We start from the raw sequence: 18,759 nt of genomic DNA, 5'->3' as shown, positions 1-18,759 counted from the left end.
GGTGACCTCGGCGGCGGGAGGGGGCGGGACCTCGTCGCCTTCCGACAGCCGCGTCACCCAATGGCGCGACAGCGCGGGTCACGGGGAGGCGGGAGGACACGCCCTTTCTGGGCAATGGCCCCGCCCTCCGGAGCGCCTTAAAGGGGCCTCGCGTGGCCACGCGCGGTAGCAGCCCGCGTGGGGAGGGGGGGTGTCATCGCGCTCCCGCCGGCTCCTGAGGTAACGGCGCGCGGGGCTCCGCGTCCCACGGGGTGGCGGGGGCAGCTCCAGTCCCGCGGGCCTTCGTGGTACGGGAAACTTGTGGGAAGCGACAGGGTGTCCCGGGTGGGCTGCGGGGCTGGGGCGAGTGTTGAGCCCACGCGTGAGCCTGCCCGCCCCGGAGGTCTCACTCCTTCGCTGTGAGATCAGCCTGCAGCTGCCGGGCCAGCAGCTCGTTTCACGCGTGGGGTGGCCTGGCCAGGGGTCCAGAATAGCTTTGAGGTTTTGGTTCCACAAGCCCACGGTTTGGCCCATCTGGGGCCCGTGGTGCTGTGAGGGGGTCCCGTACTGTGAGAGGGGCCCATGGCCCTGTGAGGGGGTGATGGGGGCCGTGCTGTGAGGGGAACCATGCTGTGAGGGGTTGATGGGGGCTCATGGCCCTCTGAGGGGGTGATGGGAGCCATGCTGTGAGGGGCTGAGGGGGTCCGGTGCTGTGAGGGGGTCCGGTGCTGTGAGGGGGTCTGGTGCTGTGAGGGGTTCCATGGTGCTGTGAGGGGGTGAGGGTGTCCCATGCTGTGAGGGGGGCCCATGGCGCTGTGAGGGGGTGATGGGGGCCACGCTGCCGGGGGGGGGGGGGGGCGGGGCACGCTGCGAGGGGAGCCATGCTGTGAGGGGCTGAGGGGGGCCCATGGCGCTGTGGGGGGGTGATGGGGGCTGTGCTGTGAGGGGGGGCCCACACAGTGAGGGGAGCCATGCTGTGAGGGGCTGAGGGGGCCCATGGCGCTGTGAGGGGGTGATGGGGGCCGTGCTGTAAGGGGAGCCATGCTGTGAGGGGAGCCATGCTGTGAGGGGCTGAGGGGGCCTGTGCTGTGGGCTGGGGCTGGTGGGCCATCGCAGGGCTGCCACCCCCCAGTCCCAGCCGGAGCAGGTGGTGAAACACCGTCGAGGCCATCAGGGATGCACCAGTACCGGCTCCAAGCCTGGCTGGGCTTGATGTGATGAAGACCTGGGTGGTGTGGAAGTTGGCAGAAACACGTGTGATGTGTCTTGGAAAAATCTGTCCCTGTGCTTTCTTACTTGGCGTGAGGGGGTTTCCCGCCCAGATGGTACAGTAAAATGAACAGCAGTTTAGGCAACTTAAACCAGCCTCCTGGTGAGTCACTTTGCTGGGGAATTCACCTAAAATATCCCGGTGTCCTGGAGAAGCAATCTGCGTAAAATTCAGAATGGCAAGTTGCACAGTGGCTGGCGTGGCTGAGGAAATACGTGGTGACAGTGCCCCCAGCCCTCGGTGGCTGCCCGCGCTGGTGCTGTTTCACGTGGGCAAGCCCCAGGTGCCGCCGAGGGTGACGTTCTGTGGCAGTTTCGTTCCACCAAAGCTCAGCTCAGAAGGAGCTGCCATGGAGTCAAATGTCTGCCTGCTGTTGTGTCTATCATTCAAGATCCTTGGCGTGATACCATCTTTATAATGGGGCTTGGAGCTGTTTTCCCTCGTGTGCCCTCTGCTCCTGCATCAGGCAATTTCCCAGCACAGCTGTAGGCTGACCCGTGGTCGTGGTACTGCTGAGGAGAAAACCTTTAGGGCTTAGCAAGTTTTTGTCACTGCCCTTTTTAAAAATAGACTTCATCTAAAAGAGGAAGAGGAGGTTGCTCAGCTACCGTTTCCTCACTTAATAAATCTTTAAAGAAAACAAGGGAACAAAAAGGCTAAGTTTCAGTTTTGGTGGAAATGTGGACAGGCAGTAAGATAATGTGGCAATCTCCTAAAGCTGATCTGCACGTGATAAAAATGGACCAGGTCAGCCATGGTGTCTTTACCAATAAAAAGAAATCAGCAACAGGAAGCAAAGTGGGATGTGCGGGAAAATGTGAAGATGGCTGATGAACTATGCATTAATTTGAATTTGAACCAGTATTTTTGAAGGTCTGTGTGTGTTTTAAGTGAACACATGTTCAGAGCCCGTTATAAATGAAACCTTCGCTCCTGTCCTGTTGACCCTCACGATTTTACATATAGTCAAGCTTTTAAATTGTTTGTCAGTGAAGCTCTGCAGCAGTTTCAATGAAACCATTCACTAACTTCCAGTTCTTCTAGGACACAACGCTCCCTTCAAGCAGAAGATTCTTTGTATTTAAATTACTTAAGTTGTCACACAGATTTAATTAAAAGGGAGATTTCTTTCAGCAGGTTTTTGTTTGGGTGCATGTTCCTCATGTTCCTGAACATCTGTGGTACATCATGGTGTGTTAACTCCTCTGGAAACAGTGTGGGGTAGGTGAGGATCATTTGTGATCCCGTCCACCCCCGGTGAGCTACTGGGAGTGTTAAGCCTGGCTCTGGTGAGCATGTGTGTGTTCTCCAGCAGCTGGTGTAGCAGAGCTGTGTTTCTAACTCAGCATCAGCAGAGGAAGGGGCAAGCGGCAGTGCTTAGCCAAGCCAGTGAGAGTATATATGCACAAATTTTTGTTTGTAACCAAGATTTGTTATATAAAATGCATGACTGACTTGGGATTCCTGTGGTCTGTGCTCACAAGGAAACTTGCACAACCAGGTTGCATTTCAGCTCTTTTTCATGGTTCAGGTGTACCTGGGCACTCCAGAAGTTCTGTGTCTGCTTATGCGGGGAGGTGCAGCTGCTCTCCAGGTGCTGAGGGCCATGTGGCATTAATATCTAGATTCTCCTAGATGAACCCATCCTGTTGGATGTGATAGTGACGTCCTGCTGTGTCCCACTGGACTTTGCAGTTGTGCAGCCTTGTGTCCTTGATCTTTGTGCCATACCTGGTGTGCCCACACTTGGGAACCAAGCACCCATCAGCAGGGGACCCTGCATCAGGGTTGTGCCCCCGTACAGGGGGTCGTGGTGAGCAGCATGTACGCAGTGCAGCAAGGGGAGAATGCAGCTATGGTCCCCACTGTGAAGCGTTTTTTCCTCTTGAGTGACTGGGGACACACACAGAAACCCACAATTGGTTTTCAGCCAACCTCTGCCACCCAGGAGCTTGCTGGGTTGTCCTGCAAGACAGCTGGCATGAGGACATCTCCACCCTTCCACTTGAAACTTTCTTGCTGCATTAAAGAGCAGATGGCAAGAGAAACACTGTAATTAGTGCAGAGAGAAAAGCTTCCTTCAGGGGTGCAGGGGAGCCTTAAACCCCTCCTTGTGGGGCGCTGGGAAGGCATGTGGGTACAGTACTGTGAAAGGGGGTCAGGCCTGATGGCAGCTGCTGCAGTACGTTCCTCCTCGCCTTGCACCTGGGTCTGTCTTTGAGCCAGAGGGGTGGTGGTGGTGGCACCTCCAGTGGGCACCGTGCAGTCTGGTAACCACCATGCTCTCCTAGGTGTGGGTTTGAGTTCCTCCAGGCTGGGGAGGGAGTGCAACCCAGGTTTCACAGGTCTGGGTGGCTGCTCCTAGGACTGGGTGCTCTGTAGAGCTAATGCCCCTTTTCTTATAGCTGTCTTACAGAAAAACCCACACACATATAAAAAAAAAAGCAAAAAACAAGTAATAAAAAAACCAAACCTCAAAATAAACTTCTTTGGTGTTTTGGTGTGGAATGGGGTGTTGGGTGATGTCTGGCATTTATCATGGAGCTTCAGAGATGGGATTTTTTGAGGCATCCCTTTCTCAGCTGCTTGTGAATTAAACTATTTTTTGTATCATGAATTGCAGCGTGTGGTGTGAGCAGCAACGTGTCCTTGCGTAGATGAGGGAGGGAAGGTGCTTGCCTGGGCTGGAGGCAGGCTGGCCTGCTGGCGCTGTGGCTGGCCCTGGCTTTCCCCACCCATCAGAGGCAGAAGGCTGCAGTTAGATAAAAGGGCTTTTTCCTTGTCCTCCTGTCTGTCCTCGTTGAAACAAATATGCTCTTCACCTTGCCGGCTTGAAATTGCGTCTGTCTGATGTTGGTACAAGATAGCATGCTAAAATCCCACTTTTTAAAAAGATCAAGGTTAATGAGATTCATCTCAAATCAGTTAGAAATGCCTTGAAACAATTAAAGCTCAGCCTGTCAAGTCGTAAGCATCAAAGGCTTTTAATGAATGTAAACCTTAACTAAAATCAACGTAGCTTTCAGCCTGAGATGATGAAACCCCCTAACGACAAAGTACTGAAAGAAAGCAGCGTTGGGCTGCCAAAAACAACAGCTGCAAAAGCGCTGATTTTTGTGAGAACAGATTAAATCTCTGTGGTGTCCCAGGGCTGTGTCGCCTGAAAGGGACCCTAAAGCCCCAGTGTCCCCGAGGCTGGCGGCAGGCGTGGGGCGAGAGCTTCCTTAAGAGGTGGTAGTGTGGGGTGACGAGCTGCTTCCAATTGCAAGGCAGGCAGCACATGACATAAGATGCTCCAGATCTGCCTCCTGGGCGCTAGTTTAAAAATAAAGGATATTACACATCCTCCTCAGCGTTGGTGCGGAGCAGCTGCGGGAGGAGAGGACGCACAAAGGCGATGCGTTGTAAGGCTGGACCTGGAGCCCTGTGGTGGCGGGTTTGGGGGGAGTCTGAGAGCTGAGGGGGAACGTTTGGGACAAAGGGAGTGTAAAATTTGAATTGTTAGGTTCATGGTGCTCTTTCAGAGCTGTAATTGTCACGCTTGGTTTTGGATGCGGGAATGGATGTATCATCTACTGCTGATCAGGTTTTTCAAATGAACCGAGCATGATGTGGGGTGCGCTGCATCCGGTTAGAATTTGCTGTACTTCATGCAAATACAGCAGCCTTGAGTCATGCCTGCTTTGGGCTTGCCTTGGTCAGATAGCTACACCAATGGAAGCCGATTTTACTGTAGCATTCATTTGTATTTTGATTTTTAAAACCTGTTTTTACAGGGACAATGCTGTGTGAGTCAGATGCGCGTACGGCACTTGCAGAACCAGTCCCTGCGGCTTATTTTAATTCGGATCCTCAAGGGAACTGTGAGGTGTCACTGGATGATGTACTGCTCAACTCTTCAGCCAGGTTTGTCTAATTTAAGATTTTATTTTCTCTGTGGTACCTGTTTACGTAGGATGTAGTTTGTATTCTCTCATGTTTACTTAGATTAATTATGATATGTTCTTTTGGAAGAAATTTCAAGCATGTGTTACTACTTCCAAAATCCAAAAGCTGAATCTCTACTCTCTCCCTCTCAAAAGAAGAAGAACAGAATTAAATTTCCTGTACATAGCTACCATGCAGAGTGTAGAGCTTGAAGTAGTGTGCATTTAATATAAACTTAGAGCGCAGGAATGGTAGAATGTTCTGTGTAGTCAGAAGGATCACCTTTTATAAAGGAACTTTGCATAATTGTTAGTTCTATGTGATTGGGAGGGCACTGATCAAATACTTGGAATACCTAGTAAGTACTTCTTTGTTGGTGACGTGTTGCAGTACTGTACACAGAGGTGTGCCTCTGTAGGGGATAGCTTGTGTGCAGTAGCAGTGCTGATTTTCATCAGACTCCTGTTAGTCTCTCTGTAAATCTAAGCAGTCTCTCACTAAAGAGCAGATTAGGCTTTAAGGGTCTGTGTCTCACCACAGTGTAATGGGATATAGCTGACAAAAACCTCTGCTTAATTTTTTTCAGGCTGCATTTGAATTATATGTAGTAAGGGGGAGAAAAAGATGACTTGATTCACTGAAGGGGATTTTGGGGGCCTTTTTTGCTCGTATTACTGGGTCATTTGCATGCTTTGATCATAAAAGCTGGTGGAGAAATAGTGCAGAACTGTTGCAACTGAGGATTAATTTGTGCTGAAAAATGCTCTCAATAATGAGGAGGAAACGCGTAGTAGGGAACATCTCGTAATCCCTTTAGGGGAAATAAAGGGGGAAAAAAATGTACTTCCCTCTAGTTTCCGGCTTGCGGATTAGTTAGGAGAAGCAGTTCTGCTTTTGGACAGAACATAGGAGTAGCCATGTCAAATGTTCTCTGTGCCTTAAACCTTACCATATGCCCAAAGCAGTAATAGTTGACTGTCCCCTAGAAATCCAGAGAAAATGTAAACCAGAGGGAAGCGATTTACCCCTTACACCGAAATTCACACGGTGCCTTGTGCCGTCTTGTCCTCTCTGTGGTCTAGTAGAAAGGGAAGAAAATCTGGGGCTCGGTGGGAACCCTGCCTGGGTTGGGGGGGAGGGTTGCCTGGGACCGATTTGCTCCTGCCTGTGTGCAGGTGTGGTCTGATTGTGACAGGCAGAGGTGTCAGGGCTGCTTTTTGTCCCCAGGCTGCCCCTGCAGAGGGCAGGGGCTATTGTGATGTCAGGGCCTTGCAGCCCTTCTAGAAGGCCTGGGAGTTGGTGCTAGAGAAGAAACCTTGCACAAGCATTGCCATGGGGCAGAGTAAACACCTAGCACTGGCATGAAGAAACAAACACCTTTGTAATGGCCTGGAGCAAAGGGCCCTGGGAGGGCTGTTTGGCAAGGCAAGATGGAAGTTTTGGTCCTCTGGAATATAATCTTGGGTTGATTGAAAGTTGACTTCAGCGCTGCGCTGATGGTCCGAGCAGGGTATTACCCAGGGCAGGGGGACAAGCATCATCTGCCTGTAGGTTGGAGGGTGGGATGTCCTTTGAGGGAACAGAGCACAGGGACTCGAATACCAAATCTCACAGGGTCTGGCTTCCAACTCATTGTCTGAAGTGGGAATGGGACTTGATTATTCCTTATCCTCTTCATTTATGGTTGTGCAAGAGCCCGTCTTGGAAAGGGATGGAGGAATAACACTGACAGCTACAGGCAGGTGGTGTTTCACCACGTCTTCCAAGGCCTAAAGTAAAAGGGGCAACTTTCAGCTGGCCCCGCAGGACCAGCTCCTGGTGAGGAGCGTGGCTGAGGTAGACGAGGGAGGTGCCTGTTTCCGTTTCTTCACAAACATCTGGTGGGAGCCCTGTGCACTAACTTTATTGGGAATACCTAAGAGTGAGATTTCCTGTTAAATCAATTTCCTGCTCTTCAGCTGGCCTGGCCTTCTGCAGGAAATCTCTGTGGGTTTCCCCACAGGGCGACGAGCCGGGGGATTGCTGTACGGCTCAGGAGAGGGGCTCACAGGCCTTCCCTTCGTTAGGCTTGCATGTTGCAGACAGGAGATAAGCACCAGATCCACATGCTCCTTCCTGCCTGCCATCTCCTCACTGCTGTAGGCTCTTTGTTTTGGGCACCTAGAGCAGACCTCTGGTATTAAATTATCGCTGTTTTCTGGATGATGTGTTTATGGATTCTTCTGCAGCTTATCTGGAAGGATAGCTACCATTAGGGCAACATATATGTGTTTAAGAGCAGTTCAGGCAAAACTTGCACACTCTCTGAGAGGGACCTGTTGCGTTGCCATAGCCATGCAGGCTAATGAAATGAACAGTCACCTGCAGAACATCAGGAACCACTTTGACATCCAAGGACTAATATAATTAAGGGATAGAGCAAGCAAGCCCCAGGTGTTCTTCAGCCAGTGTGCTGAAGCCTCTCCAGGGCTAACTGCTTGTGCTTTGCAGAACCGTTGAGGTCCACAGTGCTGAGACAGTTGAAGATACTAAGATGGAGGGACATCAGATAGACACGCTTGGGTTCAAAGGTAAGTGGAAAGAACTTCTAGTTACTGTATTGTGCATAAAATTATTATTGAAATGAGGGAGGAATTTATCAAACCATAACAATGGAAGAAGAAACGCAAACTGAGGGATGGTCTGCCCAGAAGTGTCTTGAACTTAGACTTTAAACCTAAGTAGAATGCACTTCCAGGAGTGAAATACGTAGTGTCACTGCCTAATGCTTATCTACCAGGTAATAATGTACTGCTTTCAGTCCTCCTTAAAAAAAAAAAAAAAAAAGCAAAGGGGAAAAAAAGCACACAGCATATATCGTGGGAAGCTGCCACCTTACCAGTACAAGAGCTTTAGGGCTTTTGTTAAACATTTGGGAAATGTTTAACAAAATTTTGAAAGTGCTTTAGAAGCTTCATCTGTTAACCCTGGTCTAAGATACTGGGAGTCGTATGGCAAACTTGCTGGGAATACAAAGTCAAAAAAGAGGTGTGGGAGCAGGTGCAGTAGCATTTGCTTTCATATGTTTGATACTTGGCTTTATATTTTTGTTATGGTAACAAGCAATTTCTAAGTATAGGATGCTGAACACTTTTCTTTCAAACCAGCCTCTTCACCTCCTACCTCCAGTGTGTGGACAACACGACGAGATGGAGAAGTCAGGCTGAGGATGGATGAACAGGGCATAGGCAGCCAGGCACCAAAGACTGTTCATGAACTATTCCAGGAAGCTGCTAGTAAATACGGTGATTATTATGCCCTTGCATCCAAAAAGGGTGGCCAGTGGATAAAACTAACATATAAGATGTACTATGATGAGTGCTGGAAAGCAGCAAAAAGTTTTCTGAAGGTAAGCTTTTGTTGAATTCCTCTCATTCCTGCTCAGTCAATTTAACTGCTAAAATGGCTCTAGTCAACTGCATCTTAAACCTGCAAATTCTCTGAGTGTAGGTGAGTCTTAAAGTGACAGGGAAATACCTGAACATGCCATGAACAGCTTGGTAATGACCGCAGTGTCTTTGTTTGAATTTCTTGCAAGTTGTTTCCACATTTAACTAAAAAGTAAGGGAACATTTAAAGTGAGGTGTTTGAGGTATATGGCAAACCTGGACAACGCTCTTCATGAGGCGTGTAAATTTTAATCTTTCTAAGAAAAAACTTGAAGGGATGCTTATCGGTCAGACTTAAATGTCCACACTGGCTGAGTCTTTTGTTGGGAGTACTGCTGGGAGTTAAGATGCTCAAAGAGAGAAACCAATGTTACATGCACTTACTGTTATCATTATGAAGTCTTATTTCTTGAAGTTAAAGCCATTCTGCTTTTATTCTTACGGTGGGATCTTCCACGCTATATACTTCCACTCTGGGACAAAGCCAGAGAATGGCTGAAGGAGATTTAAAGACTGGGACTTCAACAGCTGGAATTTCATAGCAAGGTGCCTCTGACTGTCATTGGAGCTTGTTGCTCTTGTAATTTTTGATATCTGACATACCTAACCTATACTAAATGACTAAATGTCTCAGTAGGTCATGCCTAACTTAAGCCCTTACCTTCTCATTCCCAGTCCAAAGGGAATGGGTAACTACCTGGATTGCAGTTTTACAATACAATTAGTGTCAGTGAGCTGGTCATACTGACTGCAGACCTAAGCAAATCCTTTTTTTTTTCTGCCTACTGATAAAGTGGGCCAGTGTCTGATGTAAAACTTAACTGGTTCCATATTAGGTCTTTGGAAGTTTTTCAGTGTGAATTACAGTATATGATAGCATGAACTTTTCCCTTGATGTTGTGCTCACAGCAGAGGTCTTTAAATTAACTCTCAGCATTCTTCAAAGGAAAACCAAGATTGCTGTAATCTCATCTCTTGTTTACAGCTGGGACTAGAGCGTTTCCATGGAGTGTGCATTTTGGGATTTAATTCTGCAGAGTGGTTTATTGCTGATATTGGAGCTATCCTTGCAGGGTAAGAATGAGTGTTGTCTCTTGACATGCGTTTTGCTTTAGCATTCAGATAGTAATTTCAGTATTCATGTGAGAAGTAGTTTTTTGATTGCAAATAACACAACAAAACAAACCACACACAAAAAAATGCAGAACAAAACCAATTGCCTTCATTTGAATTTAATGAAGATGGCTAGAACCTAAACCCTTTACTTCATTATGAACTAATGAGACAAAAACTATTTTTTTTTTAGCTAGCTGGTACTCTCAAAATAAGATAACAGTCGGTTAATCCAAGAGCATGCTTGCTTACACTGTGATTGAAAATATGATGGGAAGTGCTAGAGAATCACAGCACAGCCTTTTTCCACCTGAGGCATTTTGGTCCCTCATACCATTCTGACATTTCCCATGCCCCAAAACAGAGCCTTTGTTCTTGCAGTTAAGCTGTCCACTTTTTGTTGTTGTTTTATGGGAAATGCTTCCTGAAGTTTTTCCTCTGTTAAAGTCTGAAAATGGTCTGAATTTTGCCAGCAACTCTGCTTATCCTCTAATTCTGTGTTTTGCCTTTCTATTTTTCTTTTTTCCCTTTTCTTTTGTAGTGGATTTGCTGTTGGTATCTACACTACAAACTCTCCTGAGGCCTGTCATTATGTAGCAGAGAACTGCAGTGCTAACATTGTGGTTGTGGAAAACCATAAACAACTGCAGAAAATCTTAGAAGTAAATATACTTTTTTAAATGGCTGGGGGCTGCAGCATCCTGTTGGCAGATGTGGGAGGGTAGATGCCATGGGAGGGTAATACCTGAGGGAAACACTGGGTGTAAAAGCAGAGGGTGAACTGATTGAGCCTACTTTGCGTGCTCCCTGCTCAAGCCAGATGAGTAGTCACCAGTGCTAAATCTTAGAGGTGTTAAACGGTGGTTCTGTAGCTTAGCAAAGCCTTGAGCTTAAAATACAAGAAGCCAAAATGAACAGTGGAGCGTCCCCTAAGGTTGTCTGGCAACGTCCCAGTCCAAATGATTATTGTCTCTAGTGAGGCTTCTCCGTCCTCTGTCAATAACACAGGTGAGATTCTCTTAGCTTCACTTACAGTGGCAAATAGCAATAGCACGGTCAGTGGTGGGTTACTTAGGCCTAAAAGGGACAGGCAGGATTTGCTTCTGCTCATTCATCTCGCTTCTTAACACAGATTCAGCATGAACTACCTCATCTGAAAGCTATTATCCAGTATGGGGAAGAGCTAAAAGAGAAGAGACCAAATCTGTACTCTGTAAGTACTGAGCATCTTGATGGCTTGTAAATACTGGCTGTGTTTAGCTGATGGTTTGCAACCGTCACCTTCCACGGGACCATGTGAGCTTAGTGAGGGATTTCTTGCCTTGCTGAAGCACTAGATGTCTACTGTTGTTGAAACCTCGATAATCCATGTTGTAAGGGAGAGTGTTGGTGTACAGACCTCTGCAAGGCAGCCTCGGGTCCCACAGTTACCTCAGCTCTGCACTCCCACTGAACACCAGGCTTGCTGCAGAGCTAGTAAGCTTCTTCGGGGTGGATCAGTCTCCTTCTCTGCTTCTTGCCATGCCAGTTGTGGCAGCCAGAAGACAACATTGTGGGGCTGCAGTGCGTATTTACAGCCTCTTCCAGATTCTGGCAGAGGTTTGGATGTAGGAAAGAGTTTCCTTCCCTTTATAGCAGAGGGTTTAATTTTGCATGTGAATGACAGCCTACAAAGTGATCCAGCCCTTCTCTTCTCTATACAGTGGAGTGAGTTCATGGACCTTGGCAAAGATGTTCCAGATACTCAGCTCCGTGAAATCATTGCGTCACAGAAGCCTAATCAGTGCTGTACGCTAATATATACCTCAGGGACCACCGGACAGCCAAAGGGAGTAATGCTCAGCCATGACAATGTAAGTATCATTTGTAAAGCTGCCCATTCCAAGAACGGTGACCTTGGGTGGGTGCTCAGGGAGGGCAGGGGTCAGCTGAAGAACGTGCCTGATGTTAAGAACACAGGACGTGGTAGAGCTGTTGTGTGAGCTGTGTGTTCTGTGTTGCGCCAGCTCATAAGTGCTGACACTTCATACTGATGTGGGTTCTTGTTACAGTTGACGTGGACGGCATCGGCAGCAGGGCGCTTCATAATGCTGACAGATGCTAAAGAAAAGCAAGAGCTGGTGGTTAGCTATCTGCCCCTCAGTCATATTGCTGCACAGATGTCAGATATTTGGTCGGCAATGACATTCGGTGTACAAGTCTTTTTTGCTCAGCCTGATGCATTAAAGGTAAAAATGTAAGATTATAAAAAACCTACAGCCATCCACCTGCTTGTGGCTGGGGTGGGTGCTTTAAAACAAACATGGATGGCTTATCTCAGGATTCCGAAAGCTGTGCTAACTCGGTTTGTTTGCTCTGTGACTGACTGCTCCCATTTAAGGGTCTGTTGATCTGAGAATATAGCCACTCTGACCTTTGCCTTCTGACTCTGTAGTGCAAGCTGGGCTAAGCTGATCAAGCACTTCACAACTAGGAGCTTCTTGGTGTCCCACCTGACACCAGTTCTCTGCCCTGACAGCTTGGTTGAGCAATGGCTTTGTATTTGCTCTGTCCATGTTGCAAAACACCACCACCATTAAATCTATGTCCTGAGAAAAGAACGGTTCTTCTCTCAGCACTGTATCACATTGGCACTGAAAGCGTTGGCCCTTGCTGTCTTCTCAAAACCTGGGTTCCTTTCTTTTGGTGGCACTGCAGCTGGAAATGAGCAATTCCTCAAAATAGATGGCAGAGTCCTAAGCTTTGGCTATTGACAGTGTTGACCTGAAGCCAACAGTGAGGCGCTTCTGAAAGCTGTATTAAATTCTGCTTTGCTCAGGGCACCTTGGTGGACACCCTGCGGGAGGTGAGGCCAACCGCTTTTTTGGGAGTTCCTCGTGTCTGGGAAAAAATGGAAGAAAAAATGAAATCCATAGGTGCAAAATCATCAGCACTCAGGAGAAAAGTGGCATCGTGGGCCAAGGGAGTCGGGCTGCAGACAAACCTGAAGCGGATGAATGGGTAATTCTGAACTACACTTAAGTTACAAATTATGTTAACTTAAGTTACAAATACTAGAACTTTACTATCAGATCAGGAATTATATTCCATGGTAACCAGCCAGACTTACAGACAGTAAAAGCCAGATGCAGTCCTTGAACCAGAGGGTGAGCAGCAAGGGCTGGCAGGGGAAATTAATTCTTTTACTGATTAAACTAAAATAGGATGAAGGTGAAGGGAGGAAGGGGGAGAAGTTCTGCTTGGTGACCGAGATCTTGTGACCATTTTTCTCCTACAGGTATTCAGAAGTCCCGGTGAACTTCCGCCTTGCCAGGCACTTGGTGTACAAGAAAGTGCGAAAGGCCATTGGGCTGGACCAGTGCACAAAGTGCTACACGGGGGCTGCTCCCATTACCAGAGAGACACTGGAATTTTTTTTAAGCCTGAACATTCCCGTGTTTGAGCTATATGGCATGAGCGAGAGCTCTGGACCTCACACAATGTCTCTACCTCACGCATTCAAGCTTACCAGGTAAATGCCTCTCTGTGAGCGGGGCACTGCTGCCTGCGGGGAGGAGCTGCTTTCGGGTTTCTCCTGATCTGGTGTGTCTGTCTCACCTGGTGCAGCTCATCCCCAGAGTCTTGCTGCCAGTAAAAAGTTGCTAGGGAGCCAGTTCCTTCGGCCACATCTTGCAGATGAAGAGATGTGCCAAGGGCAACAGCAGTGTTACTTAAATTTAACTTGGCCTGGATCCTCTAGGAGCTGAGGAGGAAGCAAAGGACTGATGAGAAGAAGGAGGAATTAGTAATTCTAGCCTACAGTTCACTTGAATGTCAAATGAATAAATGCAGTAAGACTGTGGTTGTTACGTTGAATGGCTTGTTCAGTCCCCACAGGTTCAGTCTGCAGAGTAAATACCACCATCAGTAAAAGTTCGCTGCCAAGGACATAAATAATCTAACTCAAAGCTCAGGTGTTTGGGACAGTAAGTGGAAAACACCAGGTGTTGTGTGTGAGTGCTGATCTTTTGGCAACAACAGCTTTTTTCTGAAGTTCCCCTTACATAAGCTGATGCCTTTTAAGTTTCTAAGCTCTTCGCTGAAGCAGCTGTAAGAGAAGCTGCCTGACTTTGTTCAGGCACTTCAGCTTGAGAGGGTACTGCTAGAATCTCACTCTGCTGCTTAGCTATTGAATTATTAAAAAAATACAACAACAAAAGCCATGGGTTTGTGTTCTCTTTAAGCTGTGGAAAGGAAATCACAGGCTGCCGGACACTGATCCATAAGCCAGATAGAGATGGCAACGGGGAGATCTGCTTCTCAGGAAGGCACATCTTCATGGGCTACTTGAACATGGAAGAAAAAACCAAAGAGGCAATCGATGAAGATGGCTGGCTGCATTCGGGTGACCTTGGCAAGCATGATAAAGATGGATTCCTCTACATCACTGGCAGAATCAAAGGTAACACGTCCCCTGACTTGAGTGTCTTGAGGCTGTGAAGTACTGTGACAGGATGCATCACGCTAGTTCTGTGGGCGTGAGTTGCACAGAAGAATATCTAAATACTTGTGAAGTTCTGAATGCGCATGTGGCTGCAGGGCATCCTGCTGCTGGGAAGGCGAGGGATGGCCTCTGAAACCAGTGTGCATTTGCAGAGTAAGGAAGAAACCTTCTGACTTCAGAAGCAGGAGTTAGAGCTTGGCTGGCTTTGAGGTGCTGGAGCCACCCAGCTGCGTGTGCTACCAGCTGCCTCCAGTATCAGCTGGCTCTGCCAGTTACCCTCTTAAACAACAGCTTAACACTGCTGTGACAACGGCTTGCAGCAATGTAGTTCTTGAGACACCGCTTTGCCCAACCCCAAATAAATCCAATTTCATGTGAGTCTTCAGTCATCAGAAAGGTCATGCAAAGCTTTAAGGAGCTGCTTTAAGAAATAGAAGACAGCTGAGAAAGACAGACTGTCCCCTGCTCGGCATCAGCTGTGTAACCTCAAACACCCTGCCCCAGCAAAACTCTTGCTTCACTTTGTGAACCACTTGGGTACCAGCTCACACGCCGTAGAGCCGCAGGTGCCTGTGGCGGTGTACTGAGGTGCTCAGACACCACACCCCGTGTTCCCAAACTGCAAACATCTCTGGACATTAAAGCAGCTTTTGCAATGCTGTTTGTGTGCACACAGCTGTGCTGTCTCCTCTCCCTGAGCCTGGCTGGTGTCCTTCTGGTTCGCTGCCTTCTCCAGCTGTTGGGACACAGACTCACTCTCTGATCCAGCAGATGCAAAGGAGCGGTCAAGTTATTTCAGATTGTGAAGGAAGGGGGGAAAGCTCCAAGTGTTAATAAAGATTTGACTGTTTTCCAGAGCTCATCATCACTGCAGGAGGTGAGAATGTTCCTCCCGTTCCAATTGAGGATGCTGTAAAAGATGCTGTTCCCATCATCAGCAATGCAATGTTGGTTGGAGACAAAGCAAAATTCCTTGCTATGCTTCTAACGCTAAAGGTAATGGAAAACAGCATGGGAATCCACCTGTGTTGCTGAATGCATTTAATTCGAGCGAGGAGGGTAACTGTTATGCGTTTTCACAGCATCCTGTAGAGACAGGAGGCATCGTGGGGTCTGACTTGTAGCTGAGTGGCAAACAGCAGTTGTAACTACAGGCAAATGAACGTTGCCACTTGATTGGGTTCTTCTGTTGTTCAGGACAACTGTTTCCCTCTGTGCCACGCAGGTCAGAAAGAAACAAGCAAAAGCCCTAAAAGTAAGACTGAAAACAGAAACCCTTCTGCTTTTCTCGCACGTTGTCCCTGTCCCCTGAAGCAGCCTGGGCAGTAACAAGCTGTCTGTGGTTTCTTTTTAAGACCCTGGCTTTAAACTCCATGGTGATGCATCTGTGGTGGCCTGCACGGGCTTCCCTCGAGCCCCGCGGGCTGGGGGGCTCAGGACCACGGCGTCACTCATTAGCGAGAGCAGCACCGGCCTCCTTGCCCCTGTGCAGAGGCACCGACCCAGGCCCTGGGGGCGGCAGTGCCGTCCTGCTCTTGGCCAGGTGTCACTGTTCTGCTGCTGTGGGATGTAGGGAAGTAAACTGGGGTCCCCAGAAAAAGGTCAAGCAAAAAAGCGATCAACTCGGGATAGCGCAGGAGGGATTTGGAAGACAAGCTGCGTGCCCGGCTGGCTGCGTGGGCAGAGGCCTGCAGGGGCCTCACCTGCAGTTTGCCCCAGTGAGCTCTCGTTCGAAGCGGTGGTTTGCGTCAAGCGTATGAAAACCGCAGAGGCTGGTGGGTGGGCCCTTGTCCCCGGGGTGGGGAAGGGGAGGGGGTGGCTTCCCCCGGCTGTAAGGCTCGTGAGGACGAAGGGAACCATGTTGGGCAATAGTTACCTGCTCCGACCTCTCCTGCAGTGCAACGTGGATGTGGAAACCGGCGAGCCAGGAGATGATCTGACTGCGGAAGCTATTGAATACTGCCGGAAACTGGGCAGCAAGGCTACCAAAGTCTCCGAAATTATCAGCAGCAAAGACAAGGCTATCTATGCGGCTATCCAGAAGGGAATTTCAGCAGTCAACGAGGGAGCTGTCTCAAATGCCCAGAAAGTCCAGAAGTGGGTCCTTCTGGAGAAGGATTTTTCTGTCCTTGGTGGAGAGCTTGGTGAGTGGCGGGTGGGGCTATCAGGGCGACCCTGTCACCCTTCCCTTGGGTACGGAACAGACCCCAGTACACAGAGGTGCTACCCCGGCCTCTCCTCGCTGGGGCTTTTCCTTACCGTTGTGGGAAGGGCGGGCTGAATTCCTTCTCCTGCCGGGCAGAGCTGAGCCCTGCGCACCCCAGTTCTGCGCTGTCGCTGGCAGGAGGGCTGCGCCCTTCCTGTTCGCAGGGGAAGGCAGGCAGGTGTATCGATCGCGCAGAGCAGCGCAGAAGTCCGTGCGTGCTCTGGCTCTTGCTCTGGGCTCGCTTCGCTCAAATATGGATTTGTGGCTCTCAGTGGTGCCATCACCATTAAAACCTTGTGCCATGTTTTTTCCCACAGGCCCAACAATGAAGCTGAAGAGACCAGTGGTGGCGCAGAAGTACAAAGACCAAATCGCTCAGTTCTACGCAGATGCGGATAAACCTGCCGCCGCAGGGAACACCCTCCGGCAGTAGCCTGGAGGCACATTGCCCCACTGGGAAGGATCCCCTGGGTGCCCTTGAAATAAAGGAGGCTGGGTCAGTGCACAGCCCTCCCGCATCGCTTACCTGTGCATTTCTTGGCCCTCGTACTGCAGCGTGTTGGGTGTGTTCGTGCCCAGTGTTCCCCCATCTCTGTTCTACCGCTGAGGTACTCCTGAGTGTCTCTGCTTTGTATTTTTTGTCCTGCCACTTTTAGAAGGGCAGTGCAATGTTTACCTTCAGTCCATATTACATGTTCTGTTTTAACCAAAGTTTCCTTTTCCTGAGCCAAATGTAAAACAATCGGGAACTGCCCTTTTCCTGCTGGGGGAGAAATGCAGGTTTCTTTTTATAGTGGTGTATGTCCCTCCCTCCTGCTGCATGTTTAACTGCATGCTGATGACATTGGAATTATTTTAAGTCTCTTTACTCACTATCTTCTGTCAAAGATGACGTCAAAGATGATGAATGCCACATGCCTGCACACGCTGGCTAAGTGCGTATGGGGAACCTCGTGTATATCAGATTTGTCTGTGCAATATTTTGAGTCCTTTTTATATTTGAGTTATATGAAGCCATAAATTGTATTGTTAAAATAGTACATGCGACCCGTGTTCTGAGAAGCCTCTTATAAATAGTCCCTTGTGTGAGGCGCTGTAAAAACATGTGTGAAATCTGTCTGTAGTCTTATAATCGGAGAGGTGCTGGCGGGAGCATCCTGGAACGGGGCGGGTGGCTGAGGCTTTGTGCCAGGGGGAGGCAACGGCACTGGGGGCGCAGCCGCCCAGGGCCGGTGCTGTTGAAGGCCTGCCAGCAGCCACGCCAGGGACCGTGAAGGCCCTTCGCATTGAATTCATCAAACGCAGGACACTGGCTCGCCGCAGTGGTTGCGCGAGGCATATTACATCCTGCCCAGTTCTGCGAGGCTGGTTAAGCCCAAGAGGCAGTGAAGGATTGCTTGTCAGTGGCTTATTTTGAACTAGAAATCACTGGCCAGAACCAAGTGGAACAGCCTCGCTCCTGGATTCCAAGGAGTATTTCTCACAGCCGCAGGAGGAGCAGGAGGCGATGCCAGGTGATGCACGCTGCCATGCTGTGGGGGGCAGCTATGCTACTAAGTAACACAAACGGCTCAAGTACGGAGCTGCACCTCCGGCTCTACTTGCACCCCAGCCCGGCTGCGGTGGGTGTTAGCGGGACCTGGGGGGGTTATGGGGGGGTTAAACCTGAACTTTGTCTTTGATTGGGCTCGGTGAAATTCCACATGCACATATGCTGATGGCACCCGCCTGGAAGTAACATGCGATTGTAACTGCTGCTGCTCTTGTGCAATTCTCAGCTGTCTGCATTTGCAGTGTCTCCAGCACTCTGAGGAATGCCTAATAAACTGCTGCTCCTGCCTGAACGCTCCCGTGATTTCTGCCCACCGAGGCTCAGTTGAGGTCAGGGGCTGAGGTGCCAGGGTGGCAAAAAGGTTCATTTGCCTTATGGCAGGGAGCTTCAGGCGGACCAGCTCCTTGCAAGGCTGAAGGTGCTCCCGTCGGCACCAGGGAGGAGGCCGATGTGCACAGGCACTGCGACACTGCCGAGGGGCACTGAGCTCCTGCCCCGCACCTTTGCTCACAGGCAGGGTGAGGGACACCTGTGCCCAAGCTTGGCCTTGCTGTTGGGGTGCGTGGGAACCTCTCCCCACCTGCAGAAGGTGAGAGGCAGCGCCTGGCCCGCCCTGGGCAAAGCTTGCTGGGCACTCGCTGCTCCTTCCTGCTGTGGTGAGCAGTGGGGAACCCGCCACAAAGAGCATTTAACCAACTGACTTAACTTGGAAGCATTCCCGGGCACAGAGGCCTCCACAGCCATCCTGCGCCCAAAACAAGCCCCCTTCTCCTTCGCTTTCCAGCAGCCATGCCCCAGCGC

At 49.4% G+C, this 18,759-nt stretch overlaps 1 protein-coding gene across 3 annotated transcripts; it reads left to right on the top strand.

Moving 5' to 3' along the window:
* The first annotated feature begins 114 nt into the window (after positions 1-114).
* ACSBG2 (acyl-CoA synthetase bubblegum family member 2) lies at positions 115-18,250 on the top strand. Of its 3 annotated transcripts, none has more exons than XM_027798469.2 (15): positions 115-219; positions 5,026-5,155; positions 7,667-7,746; positions 8,323-8,564; positions 9,590-9,678; positions 10,259-10,379; positions 10,850-10,930; positions 11,421-11,570; positions 11,769-11,945; positions 12,536-12,717; positions 12,995-13,228; positions 13,941-14,158; positions 15,057-15,196; positions 16,098-16,344; positions 16,724-18,250. In XM_027798469.2, exons 2-15 carry the CDS (start codon positions 5,031-5,033, stop codon positions 16,837-16,839), a joined length of 2,202 nt encoding a protein of 733 aa, XP_027654270.2. In that variant the 5' UTR covers positions 115-219; positions 5,026-5,030; the 3' UTR covers positions 16,840-18,250. The 3 variants fall into 3 exon arrangements, with proteins under 3 accessions (XP_027654270.2, XP_027654271.2, XP_005434448.3); XM_027798470.2 differs by having other exon boundaries at positions 115-287; XM_005434391.4 differs by lacking the exon at positions 115-219 and adding an exon at positions 4,505-4,653.
* The last annotated feature ends 509 nt before the right edge of the window (positions 18,251-18,759 follow it).

The sequence above is a fragment of the Falco cherrug genome, chromosome 4 (genome assembly GCF_023634085.1).
Source record: "Falco cherrug isolate bFalChe1 chromosome 4, bFalChe1.pri, whole genome shotgun sequence".
Taxonomy (NCBI): domain Eukaryota; kingdom Metazoa; phylum Chordata; class Aves; order Falconiformes; family Falconidae; genus Falco; species Falco cherrug.
This window is presented reverse-complemented; position numbering and strand designations above follow the sequence as displayed.

Bases quoted from the DNA above. Each gene is read 5' to 3' on its own strand.
- ACSBG2 (XM_005434391.4), top strand. The intron at 11,571-11,768 runs GTAAGTATCATT...TTCTTGTTACAG, and splicing joins TAATGCTCAGCCATGACAAT to TTGACGTGGACGGCATCGGC. The intron at 15,197-16,097 runs GTAATGGAAAAC...CCTCTCCTGCAG, and splicing joins CTATGCTTCTAACGCTAAAG to TGCAACGTGGATGTGGAAAC.